The sequence below is a fragment of the Acanthaster planci genome, linkage group LG03, assembly GCF_054643075.1.
Source record: "Acanthaster planci isolate LZ-2023a linkage group LG03, COTS_SCS, whole genome shotgun sequence".
NCBI classification, from domain to species: Eukaryota; Metazoa; Echinodermata; class Asteroidea; order Valvatida; family Acanthasteridae; genus Acanthaster; species Acanthaster planci.
The window spans coordinates 7,299,609-7,327,192 of record NC_141779.1 but is presented as its reverse complement, the minus strand read 5'-3'; the positions used below and the strand labels follow the sequence as shown (position 1 = coordinate 7,327,192).

The following is a 27,584-nucleotide window of genomic DNA, read 5'->3' as shown; positions in this document are numbered from 1 at the left end:
TGTGCACTTATGATTTCTTATGAAATAAAGATCAAGCTACAGGTATTTTGATTCTTTAGCCAACTAAATCACAAAATCCTACCCACATGTGTGGGACGAGTCTGCTAGAGAATACCTACCCCTACAGTTAATATTATATGCAAATTTCTAATGCACCTATTGTTATTTGCTGAAAAGGCTTGATCATCCATAGTGTACCATGACCTCCCATAATGCATTGCAGTCATGCCACCATGTTTGTCCTTTTAGAAAACAACTCAGGGCAAGGGAGCAGGGAGGATACATTCAACCTACCCAAACAGTCAATACATATGCAAAATAGCACCAGTCTTAGTTGAGAAGTTGGCTACAACACATGCACTGAAAATGATTAATACACGTATACATTTGTGAACTGTAAATAATAAAATTATGTAAATCAAATATTGGAAAAATTGCCAGAACCTTAGTGCACTCAAGACAAAGATCTTTACTTCCTCCACTTTGTAGTTCCTTACCAAATTTCCGCCCTCCTAGAAGTAATCATGGTCTCTTTAACCCAATTTGCCATACTTCCAAATACAAAAAGTCGGCAGTCCCCCAAATGGTCAAAATAATTAATGCCATTAATTTTTTTTGTAATTGTTATCCTTTTAGTTGACAATTTAACTTGCTCCTCCTAAGTGCAATACATGTATTTGTTGTTGGTGTTGGCATCATTGATTTTGTGGCTGTCATACGTGGTTTATTTGGAAATTTGTAATAGTTTTGACTGAATTTTAATTATTAATTATTACAATGGTTTTAATTTTTGTAAATCAATCATTATGATTCCCTCGACTCATAAAGATTGAATTGATATTGTTTTTAAACCGAAATAAATAAATAAAAAAATAATAATAGAGCAGGTCAAACATCAGATTTATAATAATTAGGTCTTCAGGGTGACTTGCCATCTGCCCGGTCTGCAGGATATTTCCTTGACCTAAGACCCCCTAAAAATAAGACCAACACGTACATGTAGATACTGCCCTTAATTAAGTCATGGACCCTGATGTAGCATTGACGTTGTTCATTAGGACGTGATGGCCAGTCTGGGTTGGCAAATTGATGGCCGAGACTGCTAGCAGGCAATGATATCTCCCTTGGCTGTTGGTCTTTGCTAAGGCATGCGGTCAAAATACAGACGGTTTAGAAAAAGTTCAACGGTTGGTATTATCCCCCTTCACTCCATTGCTCACTTGGTTTTGGACAGTTCAAAAGTTTGAAAAGAACGTCTGCCCTGACAAGCAACCCTGACAACAATGGAGTTTGTGGTTTTAAACACAGCCCTAGCTGTGAACAATAGATCCTATTCAAGGAGAACTTCAGTGGTCAGCCCTCCTCAGCTGGCCTTGGCCGTAGGATTAGTGGGTAACACCTTGTGATAGAGATGCAAAATCAACTGCATTCTAGGCTACAGGCCTTGTTCTAGCCTCAGAAAAATTTGGAGTGGCTAGTTTATGATAAAAAGACATCGCCACAAGACTAATATTTGTCTTTAAGTGTTTTTTAGACTGGGAAATAAAGAAGTTTATATGGGTGTGATCGGAATTGCCACACAGTTACCTACTTTACCGCTTGATATATCATCTGTGAAGAGAAGTATTGACATAGACATGATATGAATTCATTTTGAAATTCAGTAAGGTGTACCAATTTTCTTTGAAGGTAATAAAAAAGTGAAACTCCGTGTCAAATAGTGCTGCAAGTAAGTGTCAAGGTTCAGTTCGGGTCGGACACTGTTTGGAAATTTTTTGCCGAATTTTGGTTCGGTTGGAGCATACACACATGTACATGTACAGCACACACTGAAACACTGAAAAGTTTGCTACGACCGTGCCACATAGGCCACAGACTTTCTGTGTATAAAATATGTTAGTGCAAGTGATGAATCTCCTATCTATCTCCATCCGCGAGCAACATTGATTTGAATATATTTTTTCAAACTGTTTTGCCAGAGTTCATTTACGAGTTAATTCCATAACAAATTACTGCCAGAGGTGTGACAGTTCTGACCTATTTTGCCAGCCAGAAGTGGTTGTGTGAGGACCACGCTTGACTCAACAAAACGATCCTAAGATATGTGCATATAGAAAAAACAATATGCTCAATTAGGACTTTCCTCCTTCAGTACGGAATACAAGAACAAATTAGATTTCGAGAAAATTGTGTTTTGTTTATTTTTGCAAAATAGATTCAACTACGAAAAAGGATGGCGCCCACATGACCAAAGGGGCAATTTTCCATCAGCCTCTTTCAGAGGGATAACAGCATTTTGTTATTTGAGATCCGGCAAAATTCCATTACTTTGCATTCCCACAACGATCAACCCCTTCATGATGAAATGAAAGGCAAGTTAGGCCACCCCGCGAACAAAACTCTTCTCGCGTGTTGCGCTGAAGCGCTGCATGGACCGAGCACTTGGCAAAATTTCCCTCCGGAGATGCCTTTGATCGAGCACGAGTCTGACTGTGATCAGCATCAAATCAAAATTTGTTTTGCAGGGCCATTTATGACATCATTGGCCTAATATGAAACGTCATTAGCCTAAAATGGAATGTTAGGGCTTGGCTATCGGGAGATTGGCAAATATAACACTAAATCTGAATATACATGAGGACGATTGGATGAAGTGAGAATTTAGAAATGTTACGCAGTGGCAATGCTGCAAGTTGCATATTCTTGGTTGATACAGCTATCTCATGATACGGGGCCATTGTAAGTTTCAGTATGTTCATGCATGCGCATTGTGCAGCATGCCGTACAATTCGTCATCCATTTTTTGTTGTTTTTTTTTTTTTTAGTTTTCTTGTATGTACTCCCCTGTGCCTTAAAGAAATGCCATATTAAAGCAGAACATCTGAACCGAGCAGTTTGGTTCGGTTCAGTTCGAAAGTGCCTTGTTTGATGATTTTTAGTTTGGTTTGGTGGTTTGCCTGCAGCACTAGATTAACTTGTGTTTGTTTTTATTTACTGTGCATTAAAGTTTAATAGATAAAGTCAAACACCAGAAATTAGTATAAAACCCAACATGTTTGTTTCCCAACATGAATTTTGAGCAGCAACAAAGTATAAAAAAGCACAAAAGAGCCTTACAAAACAAAATGCAACGTGCACGCATGTACTATTGACTTAAAGCATGTATCCTTAAATCGTGCAGGTGCAGGCTGGAAGTGGAAAGCATGTAGTTCATGTACGTGTTTCATTGATCCTACACATGCGTAATGCTGAGTCCCAGTTTGCACACATGGGCCAAAAAGAGGTTTTATCTACAACTATGCGTTAATGAACAGAACACAACGTCACGTATGATTCAGGTAAATACTGTTTCGAGTGAGCATATTTGATTCTGCAGGTATACAGTTCGGTGTGTATTTGATTCATGATACGGAGGAAGAAAATACCAAGATTACAGGGTAGCGAGTCCTGAAAAGACTTGTCTGGAAACCGACAGCACAGATATTTCACACTTTATTAGCAACACAACTCAATACACATGCTCTATCAGAAAGTTAAAACAGTCTGCCGATCTAAATCCTCCTGCGGAGCTGCAAAGTAAAGAGCTATTGTCATGGCTCATCCACGAGACTGCAGAAGCCCATGCTGCGGTAATGCAATAAGCAGTTCATTGTTTACTGGAAGCTGCAGAGTGCAGGGTGCACTCAACTGCAAATGGTTTGGCCAACCTTGCTGAAGCGTTCATTTGTTTGATGTTGACTGTCGGTGGGCTTAGCGTTTACAAAGTGTTGAACCCTTTCAAAAGCATTTCTATTTTGACCTCACGCCTAAGCACCACTTCAATATGTGGACCGGGCACAGGAGTTTGTTCCTTTTGACTCCAATATGAGGTTATCAGGGGCACAAAAATATCCGGTGGCTCAAACGACAGGGTCCGATTCTTCGTCACAAAATCGATGGACAAGATCAGGCAGACACCATGCAGCTCCCAGCCAATGCGACCTTCAGCAACAGAGAGGGCTTGCAGTTTATTGCCCTGTCTGGAAGTGGCCGTGGCTAGGAGGAAGGTTAACTTGATGCTGGTACATATGAGGGAAATCACTCAAAGGGGGCCCAGTAAGCATGTGGAGGACTTTGCTTAAGTTGCAGGACATGACTAGCCGCTTGGTATGGGGGCATTCGATGAACATACCATGCAAGAGATGATGAAGGGCCATGTTGTAGGAGATGGAGGAGGCATCTTCAAAGCCGATTTTTTTGTATGCATTGGGGCCAAGGCTGATCCGTGATGAGATAGGTGGAAAGGCATAACTAGTAGACCGGTCCAGTTTAGCTGTAGAGCATCCATGGCCCATGCACGTGGATGCAGCATTATGGTGCAAAACACTGAGAGTTGCACTAATGCAGAGAGATAGAAGTGATGTCTCTATTGCCAAGAAGAGTTCTCTGACTATGCTGGGGTGCAGAGTCAACTTGGTTGGGTGGATCGCGTCATGGCAGAGCACGTCCACTGTCGTATTTTCAGCCCATCAATGTGGACTGCTTGAAGGTTATCACATGGCTTTTTGTCCAATGTGAGATTTCAATCTTAGAATGCATAACTGGGGAAATGTATGCCCCTTGAAGGCTGATACAGGCCATCGCCATTGAATTGTCTGACAGGACCAGGATGTTCTTCCCTTCAATGTACATGTATATGAAGAAATGATGTAGCTATTGAAAATTGAAGTTCCAGGACGTTGATGCGATTTTCCTGAAAGTGGGCATCCCAGTTCCCTGAAACCTGATGTCAGGGAAGGGAGGCCAAATCCCAGCAACAACATATTGGCAGTAATCACTATGTATCTCGGGTTTTGCCCATGAGTCCAGCATTTAGGTAATCTTCTTTTTAGCCACCATAGCAGATGTTGGTGAAGATCCTCTGATACACTGATTGGATGGTTGATGGGATCTGTCTTGGGACGGTATTGAGAAAGAAGCTGGAGTTACAGCAGTCTCGTATGAAGCCTGCTCCATGGTACTAAGTCCACCATGTTGGCCATCAATCCAAGGGGACAGAGCCAGGTGAGAAATGGGGGCACTTGAGAAGACTGTAAGTGAAACATGTGTTATGTACAGTACATGTACATGTATACACACACACAGTCTCTGTACTGTGGCAGATTAGGTAATAGTACCACACACAATTCTATGTGTGACCTGCATTTGACCCCAGGCCACAGTTAAAATGACCTCAATGTAGTCCAGAATATTCTTGTTGTACGTCCGGGAAATTTCTTGTAAGCTGACGATATTTCCAGTTATCTAGTGTATGTTCTGTGTAAGGTTTCTTGTAACGTTGAGTAATGTTGAAGAGTCTATTTTAAGAAACTTACATAATGAGAAGAAATTTCTAGAAGAATTTTAGACTCTAAAATAGGGGCTCTGCCAGACAAGGACAGGAGAGCAAGAGAGACAAACACAGCTAGACAGATTTTGAAAGGCAATTCTACCGTACACAGGCTGTGAGAAGTCTTCTGCACCATTTCAACCTGTGGTGGCGAGTCGTCTGTGGAGCAACACTTGTAAGAAAACTTCCTCCAGACCAAGTGAAGTCCTGAGCTGAATCTTGTTCCAGAAAAGACAGTTTGTGAACTGAATCCAGTTCCAGCCTGTGGGATCATCAAGTCCCAAATCTGCGCCATCATGGCCATCATGCCCTTGCCATTTCATCTCGAGCCCAGTCATTCTTATTGGATGTGGTCTTCGTCCCAGTGGCAGCTCATTTTTTGCACCGTCAAGGACTGAACTGCTTTTCGCCATCTGTGGAGTTCAGCATTCTCTACTGTAGTACCTGCGAAGCTCTTGCCCGTAAGAACATCTTGTTTATATAAAACCTTTTCTTGATTCTCTATCCTTTCACTGTAAACTACCTCCAATCAATATTTTCTTTGTTATCCTTATTTTTTCACAAGTGTACCATTCTCATTAAATCATAACTGTTTATTTGTTCATTATATCAGTGTGATCTTGTTTGATTTCTTTGTTGCATCAGAGAAATTTCAAGCTTCAGAATAATTCAATAGTTTGGAGTTTTTCAAATCGTGACATGAACTTCTACAGATTGGCAACCCGTCCAGTTGTCGGGGTGATGATGCCTTTGCAGAGGTCAAGCATTGCCCCGATGTAAGGTGGGAGCTGGGATAGTATCAGCTTTGACTTTTCTTGGTTGATGAGGAACCTGAGTTGGGTAGTGAGGTCAGAAGTATGGTGAGTTGACACTACAATCTCGTCTTGGTTCCGGCCGACGATCACACAGTCATCCACGGACTGAAAGATCAAGACGTCCAGCTGTCATAGAAGGGCAGTGACGGTCCTTGAAACCTCGGTGAAAACTCTACGCAAAGTTGACAGACCAAACGGAAGAGCTCAGAATTTGTATGTCCTCCATTTGTACAATGTACATGAAGCGGAGGAACCTGTAGTCACATTTGTGAATGGGTACATGGAGATAGGTGTCCTAGAGATTGACCGTCAAGGCTCAGGATGGGATGGGTAAGAAGTGTTTTACCATCAGAATGTCTCCATGCAGAATTTCTTTGGGCAGATGAATCTGTTCAGCGGTTTCAGATTGGTAAAGGGACACCATTTGCTCCTTCACTTGGCTGGGTTGAACTTGAAGGATGGCATGATTTTGTAGTTGGGAATTTATCTCTGACTCCAGCACCAAGCGTTGGTCTTTGTTGCCTGGGACTGGAGTCAGCTGCAGTATCACCTCAGGTGGAGGGGTGCTTGTGAACTCGAGAGAGTATTTGTGAGAGTCGTAAGTACATGTACCCATCTGTCCTGTTGAAGGATTTGAATCATGTCCCATCAGAGAAGGCGGCTCTTGGAGGAAGTGAGACAACTGACAGAATCAATCTCATCCTTATTTGAAGACATGATCAGCTGATCTATCTAGGGTATGGCTGTTCCACAGTGCAATCTATGAGTGCTCCAAGTGGGAGCAGGTGTTTGACTGGTGCGAGTCCTGGTGGATAATGTACATGTATCTCACCTGGTGTCATTGCAGTTCGCTGCCATGGAAGGAGGAGGCTGGCCCCGTGGGAGCGGGTCTGGGTCCAGGGTGGTAGAGGCTGGAGGAGGCTAACTGTTGAGGTGTCGAGCTATGGAAGTCAAGGCTTTATTGATGGACTGGAAGACCGACATTCATGTCGTGGTAGAAGTATCCTGATGTTCAGAGTAGCACCTCTTCTTGGACTTCAAGGTGTTAGATGAAGAAGAGGAGTGCTTGCCCCATATATTTCTTAGGCAATCCAGTGGCTGAAGTGGTGGATGAGGCTGGAGGGGTCGTATCACAGGAGGAGCCTTCCTGGTCTTAATTTGCATGAGCTTAATCATTTCAGGTTGAAGTTCCAGTCCAGGCATGGTGAGATGTTCTGAAGATACCAAATTGAAACCTGGGATGCAGATGGACCATGGTGGTCTAAAGCCTTGGTGGCATAGCAGTCCAGTGGGCTCTGTGGCACCTGATAAATCTTTTGGGTATCACAGCACTGTGGCCCGACGGTGTATCAGATGGGATGGATCCAGCAGAGTGTGGGGAGCCGGCTCTGGTGTCTTGATTATCAAGACGAGTGGAAGTACGCTAGGTTGATTTTGCGAAGTGGTTTCTCTCACTGATAAAGAACGGCAGCCGATGCCCGCTGGAGTAGGCAGGGGATTCTAGTGCTGTCATTCAGTGGGTTCTTTTGGGCCAAGTTGGTCTACGGACGTGGGTGTACTTCACAGTGATGACGGGACAAGCACAGGAGATGTCGGGTGAAGCATGCTCTGGGGAGTTCAGACTGGCTCAGTAGACCCGATAGATTGACAAGGATCCTGGCCAGCTGGTGCCCTTGCTCAGGCAGTCTTATGCAATGGTCCTTGGAGCCTCCCCGTCAGCTCTATGTAGGGCCAAATGAGACAGGAGTCCTTGCCAGATCCTAGGGGGTGCCCTTCTTTGCATGGCTATGGCCTTTATTCTTATCCAGCTTGCCAGCAGAAGCAGAGATCCTAGCCATATCCAAGTGGGTGCCCCTGTTCAGCTCTGTGTAGGCCTGTTAGTAATGCGGTAAAGTAGTCACAAGTGCAGCTGGAACGAACCTCACAGTACAAATAACACTCTTACCAACAAATGTGATGTGTCACTAAATTCAATGAGCTGAAAGTCATAATTTTCAAATATTGAGATATTGGTATTTTGAATTCAGCAAAAAGAGAATTTTCCAGTGGTATGTACATGGAACACTCAGAGTAAAAGGATAATGTGAAAATGTGACATTATTCTGGCAGCTTTGTGTCTTTGTTTCCGACACTGTTCGGAACTGTTTCACCATTTCAGACCAGGCACAAATAATGCTGTCGTCAAAATTGCTGAGAAAATGACATTTATGATCCTGCAAAATATTTGGAATTAAATAAAAGACAGGTTACTCTTTCCAAATATTACAAAACCAAAAAAATTGAATTCCTCTTCAAAATGACTTTGAACCCTCAAAACAGATGAAATTTTTACTCTCATTTTGTCGTGACGGGTCACAAATAGGTGAAAATCAAGGTAATCCTTTATTCAGAGGAAGGATTGATGACCAAATGATCAAATGCATGAAAAGACACATCCATTATATTACAGTACTGAGAAAAGAAGAGCAAACATGGCAGCGTGACCGCAATGTAATGTGGGAGGTCAGGGTGCACCATGGATGATCAAGTCTTTTCAGTGAATAATAATAGGTGCATGGGAAATTTACATATTGCATTGACTGTTTGGGTACATGTAGGTTGAATACAGAGGACTACCAATTTACTGAAGAAGTAGGAGTTGAAGGTCCTGGTTCCCTTTTTGATACTTAATTCATGTACCATAACAGTCATCCTAAAGCACCTATCCTGTTCAAACAATTCAGCTATTATACAAAAGACAGATGAAGGCTGCTTTTGGAGTAAAAGTAATCAATGAAAGGCAAATACAAACTAACACTAGTTCCCTGTTATCACTTCACAGCACTTGCCGGTTTCATTTAAATGATCTCAATGTCTTATCTCTCTTGAATAATATCTCACTATTTATTGCAAAATGCATTTTGATTTGTTCCTTTTTTAATTTCCATGAGATCTTGTTATTTTATACATAAACAATTCAGAGAAATGAATCCATTTACTGATTGAGGCTGAAGGAATACCTACCTTTTTTCATTCTTCTTCAAGTTCGTTTTAAGTGGAAGACACATTCCAGCTATGCAATCACTGATGTAACAATTCATATCAGCTAAAGATGTCTGCTGGGAATTTCTCGTTTTGTTTGCAGCATTTGCTCCCATTGTTAGATGGAGAATTTCATCATTTTTGAAGAGATCAACAGCATCAGAAAACCTGTGGAAATCATCAATGTAATACATAATCTTAGGAGTGCTTGTGCAAATTTACTTTGCGATTTGCAAACAAGCTTGGGCCATACATAAAATATATAATGGTTAGTTTCATTTGGTTATTCTATATTCACGCTGAGCTAGCTCAGTATTTCAAAAAAGCAAAGTCGTTCAGGAACAAAGCATGCATGTGCATGACACTCTCTACGTGGAGTGGAGTGCCCTCAATTTTTTTCAGCTATCAGCCAGTCAACATTCACCCATATTTGGTAGGAATCAATGACTACTGTTTGCTGAGATGTTGACATCTAACATTTTGTCTTGAATACATATACACAGATCTGGAGGTCTTCTGAGTTCATACAGATGTTATTTTAAAATCAAATTTTTCCACACAATTGCAAACAAATGTTTAACCTCAGGTTTGTTCTTGTGCAACATTCGTGCTTGGAGTTGCCTTGTTATTAAATAACTTTTAACAAAAAGAAATACTCACCTCTGAAGCCATCCTAATGAGAGAATGGTATTGTAATTTTGAAGAGGGCTTTCCCCAGAAATATGTGGAGCAACAACTGCAGAAAGTATGTAGGCCATTGGATACTCATCTTTTATGTTCTCACAAAGACGAGAACCTTGCCCTATAGCAAGAGAGACATCATCACTGTGTTTATTATCAATTATATCACAACAATAAAAAAATCTTTTGACAGTTGATTTGACCTTTAAAATTATTTATTCTAACAATAAGGCAGCATCAAGCAGTCTTAAATAAAGTTTAACGACAACTGAAACAATATTAAATTTACTAAAGTGATCATTACATGTACATTTTCGAAACGTATACATGTAAATGTGAGGACTATGTCTCATACACACACATTCACCAACCCATCCATGTACACCCACACACACATAAATAAATACCACTTGAATCCATATGTGAAGCATATCTATATATATATACAAAATGACTACAGTGTGATTTGAATTCTGCGACCACCTAACTCCCCCCCCAAAAAAATCCGAAAGCAGTAAACCACCTCCCAGGTTTGCAAAATTGCTCATGTTGCTTCCATTATGAGTTTAGACATGATCCTTACATGTACATGTCGCTAAATATTGCATACCAAATATACCAAATACATGTAGCTTCATGGGTGTACAGATTTTGGGATCCTGACTAGTGCCAAAAGAAAACAAAGATATTGACAAATGGGAGGAACCAGCAACATATAGTCAGTTCAGTAGGTTGAGAACAGGCATTATGTGTGCAGTGCAAATCCCCTCTAGTTATTTGTTCACTGTTACAATGTGTCTTGATGTGCAGTCAATGTACACAAACATCAAACCTGCCCCTAAGCAAAGTTATACATGTATTTCCTTATTTTTCCCCGAATAAAAACTAGTTCAAAATTTCAAAAAGGCAAAGTCTAGAACAAAACACCAGACATAAAGCAAGCTCAAACATGAGCAGTGAATGGGAGTCAGGGTACGGATACGCTTCATTTTCAGAATGTGTAGTTGAAATACATGTACCAAACAGGCTCAAATCCATTTTCCCTCAACTCTATAACTCTATTTTCAAGATGTATTTTTTTTTTAATAACTCTAGCGTGACAGTGGAACATAAAAATGGGGGATACATGTACTGTATATCAAAGACAAAACACAAGGATTGAGACCCAAATGAGGGTGGTTTATCAGTCGTAAGTGAAAACACAGAGAAAACACAAAGATATGGCCATGAGGTCACAGTCCAGTCATTTCCTAAATGTTTTCGCAGCTGAGGCAGACTGCATCATCCGTCTGATGGTAAGGCAAGATCTTCATCTTTGCCCGCTAATATCATGTCAGAAATGGAATGATTAAGAGGGCCAAGTAGTACCTCTGAGGGGCACTGAGTGTCTTGCTCTCTCCAGCATAATAGAACAAACCCTACATGCTATCTGTAGCAGTATCGGACAATTACTATAGTGGCCCATCCCCAATGTACGGTATGCATATGTATCCCAGCATGCATCATTCATGTCATGGCTGCTCCCATGTCCGTAAGTGGACACATGTCAGTCTAGAAATAAAGCCTTGTGTTACTCGACACAACCCGAGTCAACAACATTCTTCATGGTATCATTAAGTACCGGAACTGTTCTGTAAATACACCATGGCCACTTTTGGCAATATTGGCGAGTTTTGCGAGAAGAACGAGACATGGAAAATGTACATTGATTACCTCGGCGAATATTTTGAGAAGAACACTACCACCAATTCAGTTGTTGGCTCACAAACATACAAGTTGATCAGTGATCTTCACAGTCCCAAGAAACCAAATGAGGCTACCTACCAGGAAATCGTAGACAGACTAGAAAAGCACTTCAAGTCCACAAAGTCCAGCATCATGGCGTGTTTCCAGTTCAAAAGCCAATATCGCCAGGCTGGTGAATCAACTGCAGCACTGAGAGCACTCGCAAATGATTGCCACTTTGGCTCAAACCTTGACGAGATGTTGAGAGACAGGCTTGTGTGTGGCATGCAGAATGAAAAAATTCAAAAATCTCTTCTCACCCAGGCTGAACTTGAGAAACTCGACCTAAAGTGTACCGTGGAGCTTGTACAATCAATGATAAATCAGCCAAAATGTTGTCGGCCTCTTCTGGTACCTCAGGGGAGTCCAGCTCAAGCATCAGTGCTGTCCAGAATAAACAAGCCCAGCGTTTCAAGCCAACCCATAGCCAGAAATCTACATGTACATGCAGTATACATCAGCCACGGCCCAAAAAGCCCTGTGGAAATTGTGGCACTTTCCACAACCGATGGGAATGTCCAGCTTATAGCAAGACATGCTACAGCTGCCACAAACAGAAACCATTTTGCCGACTACTGTCGCAGTAAGCGACGCGTCCATGCTCTCAGCCCAGACCAGTATTCAGATGAAGACGACTACACCATAGTTGAGCAAGAATCATTTCATGTTCAGGCCTTAGATGACACAGACCTGAACTTGAAACATGACGTCCACTCTACACTCGTTGTGAATGGCACACACATTCCAGTCCAACTTGACACTGGTGCACATTGCAACGTCCTGCCCATGTGCCTTTATAATGTTATTGCACCACCCAAGCCTACGGATCGCTCTAAATCGACAACACTTGTAGCATATGGAGGTAATTAACTATCCACAGTTGGACTAGCCTCACTGTCATGTTGCATTGACAATTCACAAAGTGACAAACTGAACACAAAATTGACTTCCACACTGTTGATGCACAAATGAAAGCAATCGTTCGTGTGCTGTCCATCAGCAACATGGTATATCATGTATCATGTGACACTGCGTCAACCCAGGTCTTCAAAGACTATTCTGACCTCTTTGACGGATCCCTTGGGTCACTTCCCATTGTCAACTCCATGACCTTGGACCCAATTGCTATACCAGTCGTTTGCCCCTATGTTGCATCCCAGCTACAATGCAAGAAAAAGTCAAAGCCGAACTTCAATGCATGACCAACCTTGGGGTGATAACTCCTGACTCTGAACCGACCGACTGGGTCTCATCTATGGTCGCAACCCATAAGAAAAACAGTGACGAGATACACTTGTGTATTTATCCTCGCGACCTCAACCTTGCACTAATAAATGCCCACATCACCCCACAGGCACAGTAGAGGAAGCTGCTTCCAAGATGGACGTCTCCCCACAGTATTCTCATTGCTAGATGCCAAATGCTCATTTTGGCAAATTCCCTTGGACTACAAGTCATCACTGCTGACACCTTCAGCACACCACACGGCAGATATCACTTTCTTCACATGCCATATGGTATTTGCTCTGCCTCTTAAGTGTATCAGTGTACCATGAAACAGCTTTTTGCAGATTTTCCATGCTCCATCATAGTTGACGACCTACTTGTGGGTGGATGCACAAAAGAGGAGCATGACGGAAACCCGAAGTCGTCCTTGACCGTGTATGCAAAATGAACATGCATCTCAATCCTAAAAAGAGCCACTTCGGACTGCCACAAGTTTCCGGTGTTGGTCACATCTTAACCACAAATGGACTCCAGCATGACCCTGCCAAAGTCAGTGCCATTACTGACATGCCCCTCCCTGACAGTGTCACTGCCTTGTAATGCTTCCTTTGCATTGTGACTTAATACCTGGCCAAACCTGAGTGAACTAGCTGCTCCACCATGCGAGCTCATGCAGACTTGACCAACACAACACAGCATTCCTCTAGATCAAGGACAGGATTGCTCATGCACCTACACTCAAGTACTTCAACGTCCACCAGCCAATTACAGTGACCTGCGATGCCTCTAAGTTTGGTGATTTTGCTTCACTTGACAACACAAGTGCCTCTACCATCATCGAAATCCTGAAGAGACAATTTTCCATCCATTGAATTTCCTGCACCGTCATCAGTGACAACGCAAGACAGTATGATTGCCTTGTCTTCAAACAGTTTGCACAATCTTGGGGCTTCCAGCATATCACAAGCAGCCCTCACTTCCCGCAATCGAACAGCCTGGCAGAAAGCTTCAAGCAAGCTAAACAACTCCTTGAGAAGACAAAACACAAACGTTCCAACCTATACCGGAAAAATCTCCTGAAAATCTGCAACATTCCATCCAACCCCAGTTTGGCTCCCCTCCAAGAGACTCATCACAGAGACTCGTCACAGCACAGCAATGAAAGTGACGCCACCACCAGAAATCTTCTTATGACAAATTCGCCAAGCCACTTTCCCCACTCGCCCCGGGCCAATTTGTCTGCCTCCAAACACCCAAAGGACACAATCAGCTTGGAATCGTCACAAAACATTAGGAAAACCCCAGATCATACATTGTCAGTGTCTGAGGCACCCTCTACTGCCGCAATCGCAGACACTTGTTGCCAGTCCAGGAACACCCTCCCAAGCAACACCACTCGCCCGACTTCTACCTCCTACCAACCCCATCAAACCCGCCTTGTCAACTACCCAAGCACAGGCACCACAGCCAGTCATTACATGCTCCAGTCGCATATCCAAGCCAAACCCCAAAAATCTTAGACTGTTTAATGTAACTGTTAATGCTCTACCTGAGTATTTGATCACCATCCACTAGCTCCATCTTTACCCACACTGCCTATGAACTTTTGTTTTATCCCCCTGCTGACCTGGAACCATCCTTGAATATTGGACTAGTATACACATAGTTTGCCTAGCCCACATGTGCTGTACTCTTTAAAGGGCAGAATAATCCCTTGTGTACACAATGGGTGCTGGACAGTCTACTCCAGAACCCCAGGCACAAAGATTTTTGTTTTATTAACTTTTCTGTTGTTGCCACTTTCCCCATCATTTAAAGGTAGTGTTTACCTTTGACATTTGTATTCGCACATGCTAAAAAAAAAAGTCACCTCAATCATTAAATAAGCACTTCCTTAATAATGTTGCTTATTTTATTCAAAGTGCTAAGACAAAAGTTAAAAGAGAGGATGTAGCAGTATCGGACAATTACTATAGTTGTCCATCCTTAATGTATGCATATGTATCCCAGCATGCATCACTCATGTCATGGCCGCTCCCATGTCCTTAAGTGGACACATGTCAGTCTAGAAATAAAGTCTCATGTTACTCAACATAACCTGAGTCAACAACATTCTTCAGTATCCATGTATTCTGTCTTCAGTCCTGTGGGTACCAGAGGAGTATCCACAAGTCTGATTCCTGAACATGCTCTGCAGGCTGAAATTGTACTTAAGAGCGACATGCTGGGTGGGTGGAGCAAAAGACCTCTCCACCGGATCCAAGAATGGGACAGTGCTGTAATGAAGATGCACTTTTCAAAGTCACCAATAAAAGCATGTAGTATTTACTCAGAAAGGAAAAGTAGCTGTGAGTAGAAGCCTTGTGAGGATAGCAATACTACTGGGAGGCCCATGTCCAATTTTAGCCAGGGCTGAAGAGCAATAATACATGTCGTGTCAAGAATAATGCCAGATCCATTCAAAAATGTTCCTACTTATTTTGCATTATGACTTAACAAAGAGATATACATGTATAAGACGTCAGAGACTGGAGTGGAAAAGAAACTGGAAAAAGTCCATATCTACTTTTGTTGGTTTGAGAACACCTCCATCTTTATAAAAAGCAAATGTCAACTGATCGATCAGCAATGGGACTACAGCATGTACCGATGACTTAAGAAATTTCCTGTACAGTCAGAAGAATCTCACTATCTATTAAACACCATAGGAAAGCATACAGGTAAACAAAGTGTGATGTCATCAGTATTGAAGTATATTCACAATTCTGAATCTACAAAGTTTAGGACGATTATAGTACACTGTCCAAAGTTTCCTGAAAACAATCTCCCTCCAATAGAATTTTATAACCAGTGCATTTTTTAATAGATGGAAAATCTCATACTTTCAACAGGAAACGTCATTCAGACATTTCCTCTACCTTCTATGCTTCTTTCACATTCAGCATTCACATACATGTGTATGTATAGTGTAGTGTATCAGTAAATCATAATAACGTTGGTATAAAAGAGTAATCAACTCAACATGGGCCACTATTCAGGAATACCAGAAAGGTCAAGAGCAACCCTAAAAAGAGCTCATTGTTTATTGTACATGATAACACATGTATGAGCACTCCCTTGTGCATGCAAAACCTGATTTCATTTCATGCGCTCTTGCAAGCACTTGCTTTTCATCACTAATTTTTCTGAGTTCCAGCTTCATTCAGAAGGAGCGACAGCTTACCCGAACCAGTACCTCCACCTAAACTGTGAATCATGACAGTACCGCAATAGCTGTCACAACGCTCTACTTCTCTACGCAGCACCTCAAGTGTATGTGACAGGATACTATCTTCATGGTACCCTGCATAGAAATCAAAATTTAAAAAGGTTATATGGCACTGCTTGAATTTCTGTTTTTTTGAACAAGACTTTCATGTTTGTTATGGTTAACAGATTGCTGTGGGCCATGAAATATAAAAGATAAAAGGAATAATGTATTAATGAGTGTTCAAAATTTCATTCATTATCAAGAGAGTAAATAGTGTGCCTGGCTGGTCTTAGATCATTTGTGAACATTTAAGACTGGCTCAAGAGAATGGACACTGATGATACCTCAGCCCAAGGGGCATTATAAACGACCATTTATCTGATTTAGTCTTCTCTGCTAGGAAACATGAAATAAGATTTTCATTGCATTATTTCTGTGTAAAACAAATTACGATCTCAAGAATGTCACTTGTGTTGATTTTTCATTTCCAGGATAAGTACATGTACATGTATATAAGATTATATGTGTCCATTAACTCTCAATATCAAGATTTTTTTATAGTAATAAAATCTGTACTTACCTATAGCCCAATTAGTTCCTCTTCCATACTTCCCACTCACAATATTCGATTCTCTTAAGCTGTAGAACAGGGAATAAAGTCAAACTAAACTGTACATTCATTGAATTCTAACCAAGGTCTAGATATATGAGAACAAGTGTAAACATGGTTAATCTAATTCCATCTGCTGTGTTCCAAAGACTCTTAAATTTCTGGTGGCAAATTATGAGAGACCAAAGGTGTAAACTTGGCTCATCCAACTTGTTTGTTTTCTCTTTACAGAGATACATGTACCTTTGCCCTTTTAGCTTTTTTCCCCCCAGTTTTCCAACCTTGACCAAGGAGGTGGGCAAATCTGGCCCATGCAGGCCTACTGTGTATGTACATGTGCATTGCATGCACCAATTCACCATGGTCTAGCCCATGTGCGGTGTACACGTGCATGCCTTTTGCATCGTGTGCCAACAGTCACTGTGTGCACTCTTATATACATGTAGTTAAGTGTTTATGGGGACAGGCTGGGTCACGTGGGGTCCATCAAATGGTTTAGCGGTCACTGTGACCAAAAAGGGCAAGGATATGTAGTTCGTTAAACATGTACTTGCTGTGCACTTCAGTTATGACCTTGTCAAGAGTACATCCATCCCAAGTCGGTTTGTCAACAAGGTGGCGGAATTTTGTGGGGCAGTATCATGAGAGATCCAACTATCCGGTTTTTTTTTCATTTACTGTGGCCTAATGCCATCTCTGTACATCTAAGATGACCTACATGTACTATGCCAAATGAAATTGTCCATGTGGCCAATTAACTTACATTAAGTTCCCACCGAGGCAAGCTACAGCCAGTCACGAGTTTTCCATTTGATCGCTCATCATTTCAAAATTTTACCCTTCTAGCATTGCATTATTGGGTATCATATACTCAGCCATCAGTTTTGTTCTGGAGACTCCCAACCATGAAAACAGAAGGAAGGACATTTAAAATAAGAAAACAAGTGATGAGTGAGTGTGGGCAAAATGAAATCTGTTTGTCTAGAGTGCAGGCATGAGATTTGATGGCAGATTGAGGGTATGCTTGGCATGGTCCACTTCAGAATCCTAACCCTCTGAAGGTTTAACTTCATTGGTAGTTTGGCACTGATAATCAGTCCTGATCTCGACCTTCTTGGCCAAGCTAATTGGGGCCAAATTTGGTAGTAACAAGCCATATGTCTGTCCCAATCTCAGCAACCTTCAGCCTCTCAAGACAATCCACAGAATAAACCCGATGGCCACTAGGTTTAGCTCATTCTGTGACAACTTTAAACCTAACACGACCTTCAGAAAACCTGCTTTTGGCCACATGATGCATTGAGATTGAGTACATGTAAATCTACCCGACCGTAAAACGGGTGAACAGATGCACTGCGTAACACTGTAGCGAGACTGCAGTCCAGGTAAACCTTCCTATGAATACAATCAAAGCGTGTAGTATTGTGTGGTTGTACAGTCCACTACAAGCACTTGTTCCAATAGTGTACTGTACTACCATACAATAAAATAGAAGTTTTGGGTGGAATAAATTCTGTTATTGAAGCCAGTTTGTTATACGATGCTCGGAGCATTTTGGTGAAAACAAAAACAAAAACAAAACCTAAAACAATCCTTGAAAGACTAAAAAGCTGAATAATAATTTCAGTGTTGTTTGAGGACTTTGGATTGAAATCTTGCAGAAAATTTGTTATTACTGTGAAGAGACAAGTGACAGTTATCTTGCACTAAGAAAGCCAACAACAGAAATAATTATTTTGTGAGAAAAAGTCCATTGATTGACTGATTTTGTACACGATAACTACATTTCACAAAGTGACTGAAGATCAATTGAAGCTCATACCGGTATGTGCTTTAAAGTTCGATTCTCCAAATGCTGCACAAAGTGTAAATTTTGTAATACAATTGTTTTGATATTGTACAACTTCTATTTTTGTTTCCTTCATTTCGGGTTCTTTTGATACACCCGAATCAGGCTTACCACTGAAAATAATCACAAGCCTTAAATTCACGATTTGATTAAAACTCAGAGTCTCTGGTTTAATTTCGGTAAGTACATGTAGCTACATGTACACATAACTCATATATGGAACAGGCTGTGGAGTTTTCATATCATAGCAAAAATGCAAAACCATCAGGAAATCAATGCCACTATGACTGCAACTCACTGGAACCCTAAATGTGTCTTTCACGTTTTTTCTTACGACTTAGCACTCAAACAAACACAACAAAACTTGCTTTTTGCTGGGAAAATTTAACCATGTCATGAGAAATCTGGCCATGTAAATGATACCTTAAAAACTGGCTGGATAAAATGCTCCTAAATCAACATGGAAGATTTAATTTTCAGAAGAAGATTGTTGTCAGCAAAAGTCAATATGGCTTAACGTTGCATTATTAACCTTAATCAAATAACCTTACTTGATCCATACTTGATTAAAGTAGACCTCCTACATAAGTACACTTACACACATTTTTATTTCATTTCTTGTGTCACTTACCACTTTTTGTTGGCAAAATAAAGACTCTTGACAACCTTTGCTTCACTGTCCACATGAATACATCTCCATTTCCCATCCCCGTCTGCAAATATTGGTCTGCAAAAGAAAATATGAGGGAAAAATGGGCAAAAAACATATCTGCATATCGTGAACCACTGTATTAATCAGCAGCTTGTTTTGTAAGAATTTACTGTAAGGAAAGGTTAAATTTAAAGGCTGGAAATTGTCATGATCAAACCTGCAACAAATACATGTATCTGTAACATCTGACACAATATGATCTTCATCCCAAAAGAAAGTCAGACACCAGACCGGTAGGCATTTGAACAACATGTAATCACAAGACACTTTGTTTGTGCTTTCCAATGGTGCTTATAAATACATGTACAAGCATGAGCCCCCACTGGCTCAGATGTACAGTATAACAAAGTGTGATGTCATTAGTGTGTGCAGGAGTGGCAAACATAGTGTGCACCTCTGCACAAAAGATATTCCCATAATGTAGGGTGCTATGGCATTGTGTGGACTCACACAAGTCCACACAATGTTGTCCCCTCTCTGACAAACAGTTTCAGAGGCATTTTGGGGTCAAAGTTATTGGCAAAATGAAGAGGAACAGTCCAGGAAATCATCGTCAAAAATCCAACTTGACGGAGTTATACTAGTTGGAGAAAAAGGAACATTTTCCTCAAGTTTCCTTAACCACAGGAGAACAAAGGAATGTCCACACTTTGCATGTAAAACAGATATGGGTGTGTTGGTGGGTTTGCCACAGGGTGTGGGTAATGTGTCTAGTGCAGTAGTGTTAATGTAGTTTGCTTTCTACCATCTGCTGCTGCTGCTAGCTAGCCCCATCAGGGTGAAAGGGGAACTGAGCGTGTAAGTCTTCCCCTGATAGTACACAGCCTTTCTGTCTTCAAGACTACTACAGTGCCTCCTCAAGGCAACACACGGTAACTGGGTATCTTGCAACCCCAGGCTGAACTGCAGCAGATCTCGAAGCGGCGTCAGCCCCCAGAGTTATTGCGTGCAGGCCCACCGGTGTGTGGACACGCCCTGGTGCCATGTCAACCATCACTCCAGCTATGGGTTAAATAGTAAAGCCACGACAACAGGTGGTGGATTCTCCTTTCTGCTGTCTTCGACATCTCGGGGCAGCGACAGGAGGACTTCACCCAGGTGCCTTCAACGTCTTTAAAGCAGCACTCACAGTGACTTAATGCCTATTAATCCACAAAGTTTATTTTACTTATTCTACTTTTAGCACCCTATGAACTCATCTGAGAGGAAAATGCTGAAACTATTAAGGATTATTTTTAGGCAGAGATCTTATGAAAGAATGTTGTCAAAACAGATCTGGGCATATTAGTATATAATTATACCTCTGCTAAGTAACATGTAGCTCACAGGCAACACACATTTACATACATATAACATGTATGTACATGTAATCTCACGGAGGCTCTTCAGTTGAAGATTTGCTAGTGCAATTCTTTTACAATTTCAAATTCAGCAATTCACAAGTTTCAAAGTCATCCTCATGTCGTTCTAGGGGATATAACGCAACATCTAGGGAAATATTACCTCTGCTCTTGAAGTTTGCTGACTGTTCTGTAAAACTCTTTGCCAACTTGGTTGCCACACTGCCCAACTTGTACAAACACCGTAGACATTCTTTCATAGTTTAGACTGACCTGTCAAAACAAACGTTTTGAGTTAAATGTACGTAAAGTTTTAATCCTCTGAAAGACTCTTATTATACTTTCCCATTAACAACTGTTACTAAGACAGAGCTCTTTTTTTTTTTTTTTTTTTTTGAAAAGTTACGATTATTTTGAATATTTTGTTCTGTTGAAGTACACCTTGGGACATGTGATCTTAGGTGGCAAAGTTGGTATTTGTGCCTTCCAGCTAATAAAGTCAGTTTTGAAAGCATCATTTTTGAAAACAGTTAATATTATAATCAGGGCCCATGTGTTCTCAAGTATGGTTTGAGCTTGTTTCTACTTTTATTTTTGCTAGGATGGGCAAACAAGGTAAAACACAATTTGTTCCAATTCCTTCGGCATATGTGGAATCTACACTTGAGCAAATTGCATTGAGGGCATCCCAAGAATGCTCTAGCCTTACCCAGTTCAGAAATGAGTCACAGTCAGAAGTCACATTAATTACCGGCAAGTTTTTCTCACACTTAGAAAACTGTCTGAGGTCATGACCTTTGATTCAAGTGGTACCAGTAAATGAGCTTTTAGTCCTGTTTAACTTGGGCTCACTAGCAAAGTATGTTTTTTGCCAACTTTCTCCCTAAGTCGCTCTAATTGGTCAAAGTGGAAGGGTACAGCAAAACTTTGGAGCAAATTATATTAATATTAATTAATAATTAAAAGTACCAAATCTGGTAGAGAAATAAATTAACATAATGCAAACAACACAGGATATTGATACATTGTAGACCTGGGATGTTGTAGACCTGGGACAGTTACGGCAAGCATCAATTTGTACAAATTGCCTAGTTGTACAGAGTTGTACTGAGTTAACACTTTGTATAAGTATGTGGAATGAGACATTTTCATCCCCTCTCTTCAACATGATCACGTGTTTGGAGGCAGAAGGAAATAAACAAGATTATATTTCCGTTTAATTTATCTCTTCAAAATTGTTAAAACGAGTGTCAGCATGGAAACAAACATACACGTACATGTACATCATGTATGCAGTGAATTTAGCAAACAGAAGCATATTTAAGTTCTTACTGTCCTAGAGCAGTGTCCTAGCAAAGTCCCAGGCTTTCCAAGAACATATACATATCAGATAAAGAGTGGCAATCCCTACCTCACTGGCGCTAAGAATACTTTAATTCAAGCCATGAAATTTTTTGCATCAATGGTTTCTAAACTTCCTTTTTTGCAGATATGATGCGACAGACTATTTTGTACACTTAAGGACAGTTAAATACACAAACAAATATGCAAAATGCATTTTCTTATTCATTTCAATTTCACGTGTTAAGTTTAATTTCACACAACCATGTGTTGGTTGTATTGCCACAAGGTGTGTGTTATGCATCCAGTGCATGAGTGTAGTCACAGTACTGCAAAACCCGCTTTGTACATGTACATGTACCTTCAGCTGCTGCCAGTGGGTAGCCCTACCCAAGGGTGAAAAGGGGACCAATTTTCCCCCTGCCACTACAAAACCTTCTTACCATCAAGGCTTCTGCAATGCCTGCTCATGGCAGCAGGAAACCGGGCATCTTGCAACCCCAGGCTGTACTGCAGAGAATCTCTGAGCAGCAAAAGGGTCCCGGAGACATGGTGTGCCGCCTAAGGCCCACTGGTGTGCGGACACACCCTGGTGCCCCTGCCGGGTTAAATAGCCCCAGCTATTACGAGTTAAATAATGAAGCCATGGCAAAAGATTGTGGATCTCCTGTCTGGGCATCTGTAGCATTTTTGCAGTAGTGGCTGGCAGTAGCTGTACTCAGTCTTTGACCAGACTTCAGAGAAGTCACTGCTCTGACCAAGGTGTCAGGATTTGTTCATGCATAGAAGGCGCTGATTGAGGCACAAGAAATATTGCCTTATCAGTTTATCCAGAATACAATCAGGAAGAGATTTTGCAACTCGAGGCTGTTGGCCACATTCATGGCTGCGAACCGAAGGAGACAACAAAACAATGACTAATTTTGGATTTTTGCCCTGCCCGACATGTATTACAACACCGTATACTCAGTGTTTTGCCCCAAAGGCTTGTAAAAACCCACAAGCGGGACTCGAACCCACAACCTCCTGTTTTCTAGTGCAGACGGCTTAACCACTCGACAACAGAGATATGCATGCTGATCTGGAAAGTTGAGTCCATCCTATGATGTAACATTTTTGCCAAGATTTGTCTGTTGCCCTCATTGACCGATTTTGGTAAATCTTTGCGAAGAGCCCAGGCTGAAACTGAAGAAAGCCCACAGAAAACGCCAAGTTTTTCTGATTTAATGGCATAAAAGAGGGTCTAATCCAACTTACATGTATTATTTATAAGCCTGACAGTTGAAAACTATCACATAACGTGAATTTCATCCTACATGGCCCATCCCCTTTAAGTTTGGAAAGCATTTTTGTGGTATCTTCACATAAGGTGAACTATTAATCTTGTTTCTCTTGAATAATAATGTGGATTGGAAATGGGTGACCTTGTATCCACAAGTGATCTGATTTAGACAAGACATTACATGTTGCCTCAAAATATTTTTAACTGACATAGTGAAAGAAAAGTGCAGATGCCAGCTAATGACATTACTCTATACTCCCATTGTGCACATGTATGGACACCCACGTGCAATAAAAGCACAGTATCTTATGTCACTGAACACATGCCTGGCATTCGGGTAGGCTGAATTAGTGTAAAATTGTACCATGGACTGGGTGAATTGAAACAAAGTTGGAATAAAACATAAAGTGAAAAGTGATGAAAGTGTTGAAGACATTGGCTACTGTCCTGTTGGGCTACCATTTTTGGAGTGTGTGCTGGCCTGAATAATTTTTCAATGGCCCCAGGCCAGCGAACAAGAGTTTATTTTGATTCCTGTGCTCCCACCCCGATCAGTGCTTAAGCAGACATTGATGCATTCTACACGCAGCTCAAGAAAACTCTGAGCTCAATCCCAAATATGGACAAAGTCATCAGATTTTCAAGAGGTACTTTGCAGCAGGAAATGTTAATTTTAATCACAGGGTTTGCCCTACCTGACGTATATATATATAAACACTGTATACCCATTGCATGTCTGAGAGCTTGAAAAAAAAATTTACAAGCTTACTTGGGTGGGACTTGAACCCACAACCTAGACGTCTGTGCCTCCTGCTGCTTAGACGTCTGTACTAGTCGGCAGGAGGTCATGGGTTTAAGTCCCACCTCAGTAAGGCTTAAAATTTTTTCGCAAACTTTCAGACAAACACCGAGTTACAGTGTTTATGATGGGAAGCTTGTAATTAAACGTCAGCATACTGGGAGAAATTCAATGCAAGGGTTGGAAACAATTGGGCCACTGGCTGAAAGTGCTGGGAATCGTGGATGAGTTCCCTTAACACCAATGGTGAGCTCCTTCTGCAATTGTGCAGTGACAGTAAGCTTGCCATCACGAACAGTTTCTTCAACATGCCAATAACCAATTTTCCAAGAAACACCCTTGGTCAGTCACTGGTTTACATACACATATGCCAAAAGTAGCTGAAGGATGTCTACACTCCCAAGACCACGAGAGAAACTCCCCACCAAGAAAAAAGATTCTAACACTAAAAAAATGGGAAGCACTCTTCTCACACAGGCTGGTTTTTGTGGTGCCATACAATTCGGCCTTGTTGCATTTTCTTAGTGCTGGGGTAAGAAGGCGGGAAATCAATTAGCTATAACCTGAGTACACTTCAGTCAAAATTACTCCAGCTTGGCAGTGTCTGTTGATACATGCTTGTTTAATACCTTCTTCGGTAACTATGGAAACCAGCTGCAGGTGGAGCCAAACAAAATGAACTTTAGCCTGTCTTTTTTTTAATGCATTACTGAATTCTTTTTCTTAACAAGTCCTCTCACCTTTATTGTCGAGTGTAAAATCCAAAGTCACCTTCAAAATATGACTATAATATATCATTTCACATTGGACTAAGAGGCCACTTGAAAATTCAGTTTAGTTTTACTTTACATAATATTGGTAAAGTTAAAACCTACATGAAATCTGGGTTTCATTACGAACTTTGAATAGAGGTATTTGTTGAGTTTTAATTTAGTTGAAATCCAGGTTTCCTAAAAAATTTCCAATAGTTTAAGGTATCATGTAGTCATAACTTACAAGAAATCGTGGTTGCTTCACAAGCTGTTTGGATCAATTTATTTGCATGTAGTTAGGAACGATCCTCTTCACATAATTAATTCTGGACTTTTGCCCTGCCTAATGTGTATTATAACACTGTATCCTCAGTGTTTGCCCCCCAAAACCACAAGCATACTCAGATGGGACTTCACTCCAGAGCCTTGATGGGGTTTACTTTCCCAATGCTCTTGAAGGCACTGGTACTGTTACAGCCACTGAATGCAGGAGTGGCAGGAGTGCTGTGCAGTGCTCTGGTGTGTACTTCTTTGCCTTTTCTGTGACACTGATGAGTCATTTGTAGAGTTACCTTTTCCAGTTGTAAGGCATAATACAGGAGAATGAAAAAGACGTCAGCGTCAGGACTTTTGACTCAAATTAACTCATAACCCTTCACCAGCCCATACATACAGCAGAGAACGACCCTTGAATGTTTCTTCCCGGTTTGATTTCAGACTTTCAACTTCCGTCTTTTTTGTGGTCTGCCCATCTGCTGAAGTCAGCCTGTAGGCCACTCCTTCAAAGATGAATACAACCTTTCTGTCTCAAACTTTCCAGCATAGTCATCTTTGCTCCACACCTTCAAGATCACTTTATGAACTGTCGTTGTCTTCATTTGTAAGAAATGGTTTCCCAGATCACTTTGTCTTTTCCCCTCTGATAATTCGAATTTCTCCACAACCTGGTCTCTTTCATTCTCCAGACTTGTACACACATGTATCAAAGCTGAAAATTACATCAGATTTGAAGGGCATCATGCTAAAGATTTTGAAGCTGGTTTGCAATCTCTAGCTGGGTAACACAATTGTGCCGTTTTGTAAAGTCGTGTTAATTGCTGCTCTATTAACACAAGCCAAGCATACTTGTGTGCTCACTGATGACAAATGGGATGACAGAAGGAAGTGAGAGCAACCAGCCTATGGCTTGCAGGAACAGACTTATCACCCTTTTTGAACACAGGGGTATATATTTGCACATTGCCAGGCACTAAGAATTTCCCCTTTGCAAAGAGATGAGTTGAACAGCAAACACAGTGGATGAAAAATGTGAACTGCAACCTTATTTAAAATTCCAGAAAGAATACCATCAGAGCTGGAAGATTTATTGGTAGGTAGGTTATGGAGAATGCAGAGCATTTGGCCCAGTGACACATAAAGCTCAGAAAGCTCAGAGATGAGCAACAGACATGTCTGTGGGTTATCAGGAACAAACCAGAAGTGATTATTAAAAGCGACAGAAATAGCAAAAGGCTGAGTAAGCTGAACATTGTGGTGAAATGCAGAGGGAGGGGGGGACTGCTTTCAACTTCGGACAAAAGACCAAAATCTACATCTATTGTCCTAAGAAGAAAACATGTCATTAACAAATACCAGTGAGCCTTCTGTGTTTGATTTTAATTTCATTGCAAGCATGTTTGTACAGTACCCTGTCACTAAGAAAACCAGTTCAGTGGGCAAGTGTAAACAATCTGTGTTTTTTGTTATATTTTCAGTTCAGGCATAATCATGGCAAAAAAATGGGATATAAGTCTTGTTGATGTTAAATTATTTGACTTGTCGTTCACAATTTGTTCGTCTTAATAATTCCATCAATTCAGATGTTATTGTTTCTAGAACTGGAACTCCACAGGGTACAGTTTAAGCACCAATTCTTTTTACTGTGTATACTGCAGACTTTCCACTGATGTGAGCTGTCCATTTGTAAAATATGCAGATGATACCACCCCTATCAGTTTAATACAAAAAAATAATGAGTCTATTTATATGGAGCAAATTGTGGACCTACTGTCTGATATGTTGGGCTGGTAATGCGGATAAGAAAGTGAAACAGATAATGGATGACATTGCCAAACATGCTAGTAGGATAATAGGTGTGTGCTTGCTGTCAGTGGACACAGTCTACGGTCAACTGCTATATGGTAAGCTTCAGCTGGTGTGGGGAGATGCTGGTCATCCTCTTCACAGTCAGTTTGAGGTTAATATTATTCCATGCAGCGGTAGACTGAGACCAATAGCTGCACACACAAACCAATATCCTTCTTTGTTACAGGAAGGTATTTTAATGAGAATTTTAAAAGATAATTTTTATCTGATGGACTGTTTTCTGGTAAGAAGTACTTAAGAAATAAGGAGTGCTTATTTGTGTGTGTTTTTGTACGATTATTTAATTTTTAATTAAATTTTTAGGTTTTCATTTTTTGGGCGTTTTTCTTTTAAACTGGGTTGGAAATTATGTTATTTATTTTTGTTTACGTTTATGTGAAATTGTTTGCTTCAATGAGCGACGACAGCAATGAAATTTTCCAGTTTTGGATTTTAATAAAGTTTATCTTATCTTATCTTAGCTTATCTTATCTTATGTAGGGGAACGAGTCCCATATGGCGGCATCCTATAAATCGGTGAAGGTGTCTGCAGTAGAACTGATGTCTACAAGCTCTGTAAAAGCTGACCAGGATATCAAGTGGATAAGATTTCCGACATGATCAAAGT

The 27,584-nt window shown here is 40.9% G+C and overlaps 1 protein-coding gene across 8 annotated transcripts in view; it reads right to left on the bottom strand.

Moving 5' to 3' along the window:
- LOC110983770 (tubulin delta chain-like) overlaps nt 1-27,584 on the bottom strand; it is a 63,605-nt gene that overhangs the window by 12,687 nt on the left and 23,334 nt on the right. For all 8 annotated transcript variants that reach the window (XR_015424837.1, XM_087134859.1, XM_087134857.1 and 5 more), the window contains 6 exons: nt 20,822-20,931; nt 19,238-19,333; nt 16,728-16,786; nt 16,121-16,240; nt 9,865-10,006; nt 9,187-9,372 (listed from right to left, as the gene is read on the bottom strand). Coding sequence is in view for 7 of the 8 variants with exons in the window: in XM_087134859.1 (XP_086990985.1) it covers nt 9,187-9,372; nt 9,865-10,006; nt 16,121-16,240; nt 16,728-16,786; nt 19,238-19,333; nt 20,822-20,910 (692 nt within the window). In the remaining variant the exon portion in view is untranslated. The remainder of the gene's footprint in view (nt 1-9,186; nt 9,373-9,864; nt 10,007-16,120; nt 16,241-16,727; nt 16,787-19,237; nt 19,334-20,821; nt 20,932-27,584) is intronic.